This window comes from Eschrichtius robustus, chromosome 9, assembly GCF_028021215.1.
Source record: "Eschrichtius robustus isolate mEscRob2 chromosome 9, mEscRob2.pri, whole genome shotgun sequence".
Taxonomy (NCBI): domain Eukaryota; kingdom Metazoa; phylum Chordata; class Mammalia; order Artiodactyla; family Eschrichtiidae; genus Eschrichtius; species Eschrichtius robustus.
The window spans coordinates 14,175,800-14,186,854 of NC_090832.1; the positions used below are offsets into that span (position 1 = coordinate 14,175,800).

The 11,055-nt window shown below is 35.7% G+C and overlaps 1 protein-coding gene across 1 annotated transcript in view; it reads left to right on the forward strand.

The window, feature by feature from the left end:
- Positions 1 to 11,055, forward strand: part of SYNE1 (spectrin repeat containing nuclear envelope protein 1) — a 361,050-nt gene that overhangs the window by 77,433 nt on the left and 272,562 nt on the right. The window contains exons 30-35 of the mRNA XM_068550708.1: positions 1,581 to 1,731; positions 4,845 to 5,072; positions 5,455 to 5,553; positions 7,065 to 7,252; positions 7,652 to 7,775; positions 10,061 to 10,227. Coding sequence (XP_068406809.1) covers positions 1,581 to 1,731; positions 4,845 to 5,072; positions 5,455 to 5,553; positions 7,065 to 7,252; positions 7,652 to 7,775; positions 10,061 to 10,227 — 957 coding nt within the window. The remainder of the gene's footprint in view (positions 1 to 1,580; positions 1,732 to 4,844; positions 5,073 to 5,454; positions 5,554 to 7,064; positions 7,253 to 7,651; positions 7,776 to 10,060; positions 10,228 to 11,055) is intronic.

The following is an 11,055-nucleotide window of genomic DNA, read 5'->3' on the forward strand; positions in this document are numbered from 1 at the left end:
TAGACCAAGCGTCTTCAACTCCAAGAAGCTCACAGAGCTTGCTTACAGCGCCTCAATATTCAAATTGTCACTGATTGTATACTATTTCCAAAAATTAATTTCAAAAATATATTTTATTTTTAAACATTTACTGTTTAAATATCTAAAAAGAAAGAAAATAATTTGGCCTATGGTATCCTGTTATGTACAAGATAGACACACACAAAAATTTGGAGGGGATAAACATATGACCAATGTTCCTCAAAATAATATGGCTGAACGGTTCTATTTTAAAGATTATTTAGTGGCAAATCACCAACATGTATTGTTTTTAAGGTATAAGACATAATTTCTAGATGGGTTTTAAAATGTAAAATTTGTTTTTAATACTATTAACACCTTATAATTAATGTTGTACATTTGTCTAAACTTTAAAATTTGTTAAATAATTTATTTAAAGCAAATTGTGGCTTAAAACCTTTAAATATTATCCATCAAGGTAGAAATAGTAAAACTTAGAGTTTATTAGAAAGGAAGTTACTTCCATTAGAAATATCCACTTGAATCTTTATTTCATTTAAAAAATTGCAATATAATATAGCTTGAATTAACTGTACTGATGAGAGCATAGACTCATCCAGGGTATACATTTGAGACTACATTACAGTATTATTGAATTTGACAATCAATGATGCCATTGTATTTTCCTTGATGTCTTCAAGTGCCTTTTGGTAAACAGGGAAATTCCTTCTTTTTTTTTTTTTTTAACCCAAGGACTTAACAGTTCAATGATATACTCTTAGTTTCCTAGTCTTTTTCTAAACTGAAAGCCATAATCACCTGGTTATATATGCATAACTATCACATGGCTATATGTGCATAACTAATACAAACTGGGAACCTATAATTGAAATTTTATTCACTGGATTTATTACAAATAAAGCCCAAGTTGTCTAAAAGCAGTTAGGGTGCTCATGTACAAGAATTTATAAAGTCTTTTAGAATCAAGATCATACAGACATCTAAGAATAGCTGAAATTGTTATAAATAATAGATTGCAGGCTCCACTCTAATAACAGAAACAGTTCCTGCGTGGCAGCATAGGATTCAGATTACAAGCTTTATCTTGATTCATAAAGATGTATATTATAAAGATCTCTGAGTATAAAGCGTCACTGCAGTATCTCTCCTCTCAGAGCAAAAGGGTCACATTGACAAAAGTAGGACTGTTAAGAAAACTGTGTGCACTGGAATCTAGGTGAGCAGTTTACTAAAATAAGTTCTGGCAACTACTGGTCTCGTGCACAGTTTAACAAGATTATACCTGGATTCAAACCCTTTGGACCCAGCAATATTTTGTTCAAAGCACAGTTCCATCCATAACATAGCTTAGTGCTACCTCATTCTCAGAGGAGACAGGAATACTTGAGGACTGACTAACTCAGATCAAATGTGCATTTTTTTCCCCTGTTCTAATAGTTTCAGCTTTGATGTGGTCAAAAATGTCTTCACTATCTTTTCACCTGGTGATTTAAAGGAAAGTGTATTGTTTTTCTCTATTAAGGTACTGCATTTTATTTACTTAATTTGGTTAATTTTAGTATTAAAACCATGGAAATGGTGAAAAACAAGTGGAATCATTTTGGCACTAATTTTGAGACCCTGTCCGTCTGGATAACTGAGAAAGAAAAAGAACTCAATGACTTGGAAACTTCGTCATCTGCCATGGACACACAAATCAACCAAATTAAGGTGACCTGCTCACAAGTTACATTTATAATCCATGTCTAGATTTTAAGAGCGCCTGTCTTACATTTCATCAAATGCTATTTGTCCCCAGAGCAAATCTATCATTGCTATGTGACTCTATTAAAATTAAATTCACACAACATGCTGAGCTAAAAGGTCTTGATTGATACTGGGCAACACTTAATAGATGGAATTATGTATTAATATTGTCTGACTTATGCATTCAAAGTCATTATTGTGTGCAATATCATTAAAATGTTTTTATGGTTACATTATTCTTTTCCTTGATTTTGAATTAACCCCATTAGAGTGCCCTGTTGATGGATTTATACGCCATGAAATGTGTTCGTCCTCTACAACCTTACTTTTTAAGAACTATTCTAAATGTCTAGCTCAAGCATTGGTGGCATTTACCCTCACCAACCACAAGGAGGGGTTCGAGAAATTACTTTCTTCGGGTAAAGCAATCAGATTCCATCCATCTAATGCTGGCATTTATGATGCCCTTGGGGGCATGAACTGAGATGCCCTGATATGTTATCCTCCAGTTCCAGAATAACCAAGTACATAGACTATCATCATCCATTTCATTCAAGTAGCTTAAGAAAAAAAATGGGCTGAAAGAAATGAATTCTGAATGTTCATTTCTCTTTCTTTTATGCTATTTTTACACAACACATTTTCACAATTCAACTGCTTCTCTTTCTAACTCAGCTCATTTTTTTGGAGTGGGAAAACCCTATGCCATTTCATTCGATTAAATATAGTAAAATAAATACCAAGGTGAGGGAACGTTTCGCATTATGACTCAGAACAAGTCATTGCCATGTGCACAGTGGGAGGATGCAATATTGTTTAGCTAAGATTACAAGCCGGGCAGACTGCTTATCACACATCTTCTGCAGTCAAGGATACATGGAGTCTGGTGTATGCAGTCTAGCTTATGTCTTGTGTGATATACTAGGCAAAACAGATGCCCAGCCATTAAAGAATGAAATATGTTTAATCTTTAAAACTGTTTTTAAAAGTTGCCATTTAATTCTAAGAAAACAAAGAATAGCGCATTTAAATAGTTTTGTCTCAACATTCTTCTTTCAAAAATTTTTGGCATACACCTTTTAACTTGTTTATCCTTTCTGTAATTCATTTTTCTATTTTCTTAAACCTTAATTCCAGAACTTCTGAAATCTGTCAGTGATCAAATGTCATCACATTGCTTTTAAGAAAAAAAATGATTAAGTATTTTATTTTTAAGTGTATAAACATTCAGTTGTGGATTTCCATGCCATCAGGCTGAAATACATTTTAATATTCCAATATGGCACTTTGAAAACTATCTAAAAATGAATATGAGTATCAGGAAAAATATATTTGCTAGAAATAAGCAAAGATAGAGTTGAATACACTGTACTGTGGAGTTGGGGCTCATAGATTCTATTTCCAGACGGAAGACTACATTATAGGAAATACTCAAAATATGTTAACACTTGTCATAGTATTTTCACTTCAGACTCTTAGGATTAAAATTAATGAAGCATTTGAGTGTTATTGTGAAGATATTTATAAGCCCATTTTTGTTCTTCATTACATGCTATTCCAAATTGACTAATTTCTTATTCCTGATTGATAACTCACAAATGATAAGAACATACACTGGGTTCATCTTCCATCTTCTCTTCATGGATTGGAAATTTTTTCTGCCACAATCCAACAATATAATTATATAGTTTGCATCTATGAATTTGTTAATGCCATATATTACTCTAAGAACTAAGAACTTTGATCTTAACTAAGATGGTTTCACTGAGGTGTTGGAAGCACCTAGAACAACTATTAGCACATAAAAAACTCAAAATACATTTGTTGAATTTATGAGTATTTTTTCCCAAAAAAATCATCTTAAAAAACAGCAAAACAAAGAAAGATTGTATTAATGCTCAAACAACAAGTATCTATCAGATATACCACTATAGTCATGAATATGAGAAATAAAAACAAATAACTGATGTGTACCTGGCACTAATCTGATGCCAGCTATTTCCAATAGTCTTATCTAAACAGAAGTTATTTCTGACTCTGTTGTCTCATCTAGACAGAAGTCACACATTTATTTTTTCTAGGGTAACAGTATTTTCTATTTAAATTATTTGAAACTGAGATGTCTGAATTTTTGGCTTTATTTTGATTGAATGATTTGGCTCTTTTTCTCAGAGAAATAGTTTTTCTTCTCTTATAAACAAACAAACCTCTATGTTTATAAGAGGCCCCCCCAACACACGCACACGCACACGCACATGCAGGTGCCCACTTTCAGTACTTTTCTTGTGTTGGCTAATAGGTAAAATGTCCTCCTGCCCCAAATGGAACTCATAGTCTGTAGGCTCCTTCCTGCAGAGTCTGCAGCTAGTGAATAAAGCAGTGGTTCCCCAAGTGGATTCCTTGGGTCAGCGGCAGTGCATCACCCGGGAAGTTGTCAGAGCTGCCATGTGGGCCCCGCCTGAGACCCAGGGAGTCTGACTCCCTGAGGTTGGGGCCAGGGGACCCTAATGTATTCCAAATTTGGAAACCATTGGCATAAAGTATAGGTGATAAATATGAAAAGACTGGGTTTAGGTAGGAGCAGAATCAAGACAAGCTTTTAGTTTGGTAAAATATGAAATACTCAGCTTCATTTTAGGAAAATTAAATGAATGCCAATATTAGCATTCCTATGAGTTTGGGAACCTACTACTTCCCAGACCAGTTGGTCAAAACTCTTGACTCATAGGATAAGCAGAGAATTCTCTGTACCTTCAGAGAGACTGTAAGAGTTCCAGGGACATGTTCTTGCTTCACCGTGAGCAGGGGTGGCCTTTTCTCCTTATTCTCCATCCAGCGAGCATGACCACCACCAGTTTGTATTTTTCAGACATTGTCTGCATACCTGTCCTCCCCAAACGAGGTCAGGAAACACATGGTGTTTGTTTGTAGCTAGCTGCTTTCTAATGGTGCAAGTAGGTTGAAATGTCAGTTAAGGAAAAATTCTGCTGATTTTCTTTCTCTGCAGATGATTATACCATTTCAGGAAGGCAGGCTTGCTCAGCCTCCATTGTCATTTTTCTTGTTTTAAATATTAGGTCACGATTCAGGAAATAGAAAGTAAGATCAGCAGCATTACAGGACTAGAAGAAGAAGCTCAGTCTTTTGCTCAGTTTATTACCACTGGAGAATCTGCTCGAATCAAAGCCAAGTTAACACAGATAATAAGATACTGGGAAGAACTCCGAGAACATGCACAGAGTCTGGAAGGAACAATCCTGGGACATTTATCTCAGCAGCAAAAGTTTGAAGAGAATCTTAAAAAGGTAACAATTGGTCCTTGCATGCTAAAGTTACCTATTTCACCTTGCATTTTATAAATTGTGCAGAAATAATGGAATAAGGAAAAGACACAATTTGCCAATTATTTACCAAGTTGTCAGTGATGACTGAGTTTGTCATTTATATGTAACCTTTTTTCAGGGAATATAAAAATGCCATTATATACTGTGTTCAGATAGGTATTAGGTCTTAATTATATTCCTTTCAAATAGTGGAACACATTGATTTGGGGTTTTTTAAAAAATATATTTTATCATCACACTGAACGTTATCCAAAAAAGATAGGCATGCTGTTTCCCCAGTAACCTTCTCTGCCTTGATGTATGTTTTCCCCATCATCATTTTTATATATTACCAATGTTTTAGATCCAGCAGACTGTGTCTGAATTTGAAGATAAACTTGCTGATCCAATTAAAATATGTACTTCAGCTACAGAAACATACAAAGTTCTCCAAGAACATATGGTAAGAGCATGTTTCAACGTTTCTTCTTATTTATCTACTCAGAAATGTGATAATTCCTGCTTGAAAGGAAAACAGTAAATATTTTTATTAGAGTTAAAATTGAAAAATATTGTATGTTACTTGAGGAATAATATAGATCAAACATATTCACTTCATATAACACAAGAAATATAACTGTACAAATAAGTTTTCATTAAAAATGTATTTTAAAGAGTAGTCATTTAAGATATATTTCTCTCTCATAATTAGAACGTGTAACTTTTTCAGAGTATAGCTTTAATAAACCCTGTTACCTCTTGCCAACATTATAAAAAATTAAATGTGCAGAAAAATCTGTATATATTTGCATAGCAAATTTCAGATTCTAACCCACTACACTCAGATGTGCAAAGCCTATGTCCTCACTGATCTTTTCCCCAATGGCTAGCTTTTTTGTTCTGGTCCCTGAACTGGTAACCACTGTGAGATATTTTGCAAAGCAATAGATGCCTCTGGCAGAATTCAGAGGAAGGAGCAAAGCAAGAGAATCATGCACAAAGAAATACTCAAAAGAAGGGTGTTAATTAATAAACCAGAAAAAAAAAAATATATACATATTATCCCTATTATGTGTGCATGCATGCACAAATGCAGAGAAATGGGCCACAGTAATAGCAAACAGTTGACAAAAGTACAAGTGGAAGAGGAAGTGGAATTTATATTGTTTGAATATTTATCATAAGAATGCATTATTGTGTTACTTATGTAATTTTTAAAAGAATAACCCCCAAATGAGGAAAAGTAGGAAAATTAGATTTGATAAAATTATTTTAATAGACAACTAAGTTAACAATTGAATACCAGAGAGGATAATATTGTATGTTTCTAATATTTGGATTTCCTAAAGCAAGTTATTTTTCTCTATCTTGATTTTCTGATCTGTAAAATGGGGGCAAATGAAAGAACATACCTCTTAGGGTTCTTATGAAGATTAAATGAGATAATATATGTAATGTACATAACACATTGTGTTATGCCACATTCTCAGGTTCCCTAATTGTTATTATCATGGATTCCTGACGGCAGCTATGTCAGCCATAACTTCCCGTATATTTTTTTAATAAAATTATAGCATGTTGCATATAGCTCTTATAAATTAGGAGTAGGGTTTTTTTAAATACATTTGGTATAATATGAATAACAATTTTCACAAATTTTCTAAATCCTTAAGGGAAAGTTGTAATTATTGAGATAAACAGCAACAAATTCTTATTTGGGGAATAGTCTCTCCATTCTCACCTTTGACTTCTGCATTCGTGAAGTAACTTGCTTGTCACTTTCACTATGTCTTGCTGAAAATCATGGGCAGAGACTTTTTTTTTGCTGAAAATCATGGGCAGAGACATTTTTTAGTACCGTTGCTGTTTATTATGCCTTTGGGAAAACGTTTGGTGATAAAGGGTCTCAAAGAAAAACTTAGGTCTCCTTTCTTGATGCTGTGCATTCATGGAACTCTTTTGCTCTCGCATCAGGATCTCTGTCAGGCCCTGGAATCCCTGACCAGCACGGTGGCTGGCCTGTCAGCCAGCGCCCGCAAGGTCTCTAACAGAGACTCCTCCGTGCAGGAGGCTGCAGCCCTGCAGCAGAACTATGAGCGTTTGCTGCGTCAGACTAAGGAGAGACAGACTGTGCTCGAGAAGCTGCTGGCCCATTGGCAGAGGTGAGCAGCCTTCCTTCTCCAGTTGGCAGCCAGGGTTTCAATAGCTACTCCTAAATAGGAAATTCTGGATTTTAAGTGATGGGAAATGATCATCCCACGTGTAAAACTCATCACCTCATGTGCCTACCATGGGAAGACATTGATCTTCATTATAAGATGAAGATCTCTGATTGTGGAGGGGATGTATGAGTATCTTTACACATTGCACAGATCTAAACACATGTGCAAGTTCATACACAAACATGAAAGGAGTGGTTTTTGCACCTTCACGTCTAGAAAAAGACAGCAAACACTGTGGTATTTATAATGGTTACTGTTGAACCCCTCAACTTCAGAAAAGTTTAGTTTTCAAGTATGATAATTTTGCATGAATTTGTTTCTTATCTCTGCTTTGTGTAGGCTAGAGAAAGAACTATCTACCTTTTTGACTTGGTTAGAGCGATGTGAAGCTATAGCCAGTTCCCCAGAAGCCAACATTTCTGCAGACAGAGTCAAGGTGGAGAATGAACTTCAATTAATACAGGCAAGTTCAAGGAAGTGGGAGGAAAATGAAATGCTCTTTGTTATGGTTGCATTGTAAAACAAAATCAAGTACGAAATCCTTTCTTCAACTTAACTTCTTGTTTTCATTTCATGATCCTGCAAAGAAGAGCAGCCCTGACCTGAAAGACAAAGTCATGGTGAACTTTGTGATGATCAGTTTCCATGATGTATTAGAAAATCCTGTAACATAATGTCTGGCACTTGAATACAAATTATCTGGCAGAGGAGTTGAAGGCGAAATGGGTAGAAACATAGATGAAACAAGGTTGACCATCAGTGAATAATTTTTGAAGTTGGGTAATAGCTGTATTCCTTCTACTTTTGCATTTGTATGAATTTTTGGTAATAAAAAAGTCACAGTAATGATTATTTTCAAGCAAGACACCAAAAAATGAATAAGCACAAATGCAGAAGATAGAAAGACAAAGAATACTAGCTTATTACATTCTTGAAGAAGCCAACTTTTTATACTTAAAATAATCTTTAAGTATTACTGAAACTACAGACAATGTTACTGATTTCTGGAGATTAATGACTTGCTTTAAGCGATGCTATCTGTGCCAGAAAATTCAACAGGCAATACTGCTTCACAAAAGATATTTATTGTGTAACAGATTTACACCCCAACTTTCTCCCATCACCTTTTACAAAATGTTTAAGAGGAAACTAAGTTCTTTTACTTTTCATAATTGCTTCTCTAAAAACTCCATCAGAGCATGTCTGTAGCATCTGATCCTATTCCCCCTTCTTCACATGTTCTCCTACCTTGACTTTGAGGGTTTCTCACGTTCTTGGTTCTCCTGCCTTTCTAGTTTATTAAACAACAATGTTCTGCATTAATCTCCCAAAAAGTCCCTGCTCAGAAGCCTCCAGGGACTGTCCTGCCTGAGGATAAAGGACAATGCTCAGTGCACAATCCAGTGTTTATCTTCTTATAAATGCAATGTGAGCTGTTCTAAGAAGGGAAGTCATAGCTCCTTTTCTTAAAAATGATACAAAGATATCTGCCTATATAAAACTGTATTCCTGGACTTCCCTGGTGGCACAGTGGTTAAGAATCCGCCTGCCAATGCAGGGGACACGGGTTCGAGCCCTGGTCCAGGAAGATCCCACATGCCGCGGAGCACCTAAGCCCATGTGCCACAACTACTGAGCCTGCACTCTAGAGCCCGTGAGCCACAACTGTGGAAGCTCGCATACCTAGAGCCCATGCTTCGCAACAAGAGAAGCCACCGCAATGAGAAGCCTGGGCACCGCAACGAAGAGTAGCCCCCGCTCACCACAACTAGAGAAAGCCCACGCGCAGCAACAAAGACTCAAAGCAGCCATAAATAAATAAGTAAATAAGTAAATAAATAGATAAACAAAATACAGCTGTATTCCTACATGTCTCTGTGTGGAAAACAGTGCTGTACAAATTAGAGGACCAAGATTGGCCCCCATCCAGGCACTGTGTCAGCCAAGCTGCCTCCCTACCATGGTCTGAACATTCCTTGTACGTTCCCACCTCCTGGCCTATGTCTTCATCCTGCTCAGCGTTAAGTCCTGGTTCTGCTTTGAGGTCTTTCCTGTTGTCCATAGGCTGTGTACTCCTTCCTCTGATACCTGTAGCAATTTTGCTTGTATCACACATGTGGCCTCACTAGGGAGGGGAAAGAAAACATTTTGACAAGCATCAACTATGTGCCGTGCTACCACTATCTATATAGTGCTTATCTTTTATCTCTTATTAGGTAGGAACCACAGCTTTTATGCACCACTCACATCACCTAAGAGATTCATTGCCTGATTTAAAAATAAGTAGTTCTGTTGCACGAAAGTAAAATGAAGACCCTTTAAGTTCCCTGGTTTGGCCTAATGTAGTCTCTAAACAGAGAGACACACTGTGTTCCCAGTACCTAGAATTATACCTCTGTCATTGTTAGATATGCTTTGTTTTTCTTCAGCAACAGTTTTTCTTTGATTCTTTTCACCTACTCAGTTTCTTTATTCTGAAAGAAATTCTACAGCTTCTAAATTTGCCTAACTTAATATAACCCAGGCACTGGGAAACTAATTCAGGTTCCAGAAGCATTTTTAATGTTGCATTAGAGGTCAAGTAGATCCATTTCTAAATCAAGGGATAAAAACCCTTTTTAGCCTGGTCCCAATGACCTCCGTTTTGCAAGAACACAAAGCCTTTGGATAGCAACCCCGTGTGTCACATGATCCTTCCTGGTCAGTCTCATTGGGATGAGATCTGTAATCCTTTCTGTTTTTTCTCAGGGGCTGCAAAATGAAATTGTATCCCAGGCCTCAAACTACAGCAACCTATTGCAACTAAAGGAATCCCTATTCTCAGTGGCCTCCAAAGATGATGTGAAAATGATGAAACTACATTTGGAGCATCTGGATGAGAGATGGAGAGATCTGCCTCAGATAATTAGCAAAAGGTTTGGTTTCAAAAAAAAGCTTCTAGTATTGTTCATTTTTTTAAATGGTGAGCATATAAATTAAGAAAGCCTAGCTTTGTTTACTTTTATTTAACCCAGTTGTTCAGGACATAATTATAGAAGGGAAGAAAACCACTTTATTCGTCATTTTAAAAATCAAAGTGCTTAATAATTAGTATTTCTAATGAACCTCAATTCAAAATTTTAGTCTTGCAATCAGGGCAAATGATCAAATTAGCTGAACAATATTGAAGAGCATAGGATTACTCGGGTTTGTATTATTACTGTCCAAGCTGTTTATGTACAGGAGAAAAAAGGTAATTAAAATTTTGCCTCACATGATATTTCTCAACAGAGGATATGTATTTTTTTTTCCATTTCATTCCTATATAGATCTTAGTAGAGAGCAGGGAAATTATTATTATATTAAAAGGAGACAAAAATGGATTAAACGTTAATTGACTAGATGATTAACAATTGACATTTATACCTTTCTAAGATGCCAGAAGACAAAATTTTGACTTAAATTGGTATTGATTACCCATGTAATCTTGAATAAGGCATTTAACCTTTCTAGTCAATTTTTAATTTATTTATTCAGCAAATACTTACTGAGTTTTTACAATGAGTAGTGCACTCTTCTGAGTGCTGGGGTTAGCAACAGTAAACAGAGTTCTGCTGTTTACCTCCGTGGAATCTGTATTTGTTCCGTTGTCTATTCGTTCATTTATTCAATTAGCAAATGTTTATTGGGTACCTGTTGAGTACAAGGCACCATATCAGAAATTGAAACTGTAAAAATAAATAAAACCTGACCTCAAGTATTTT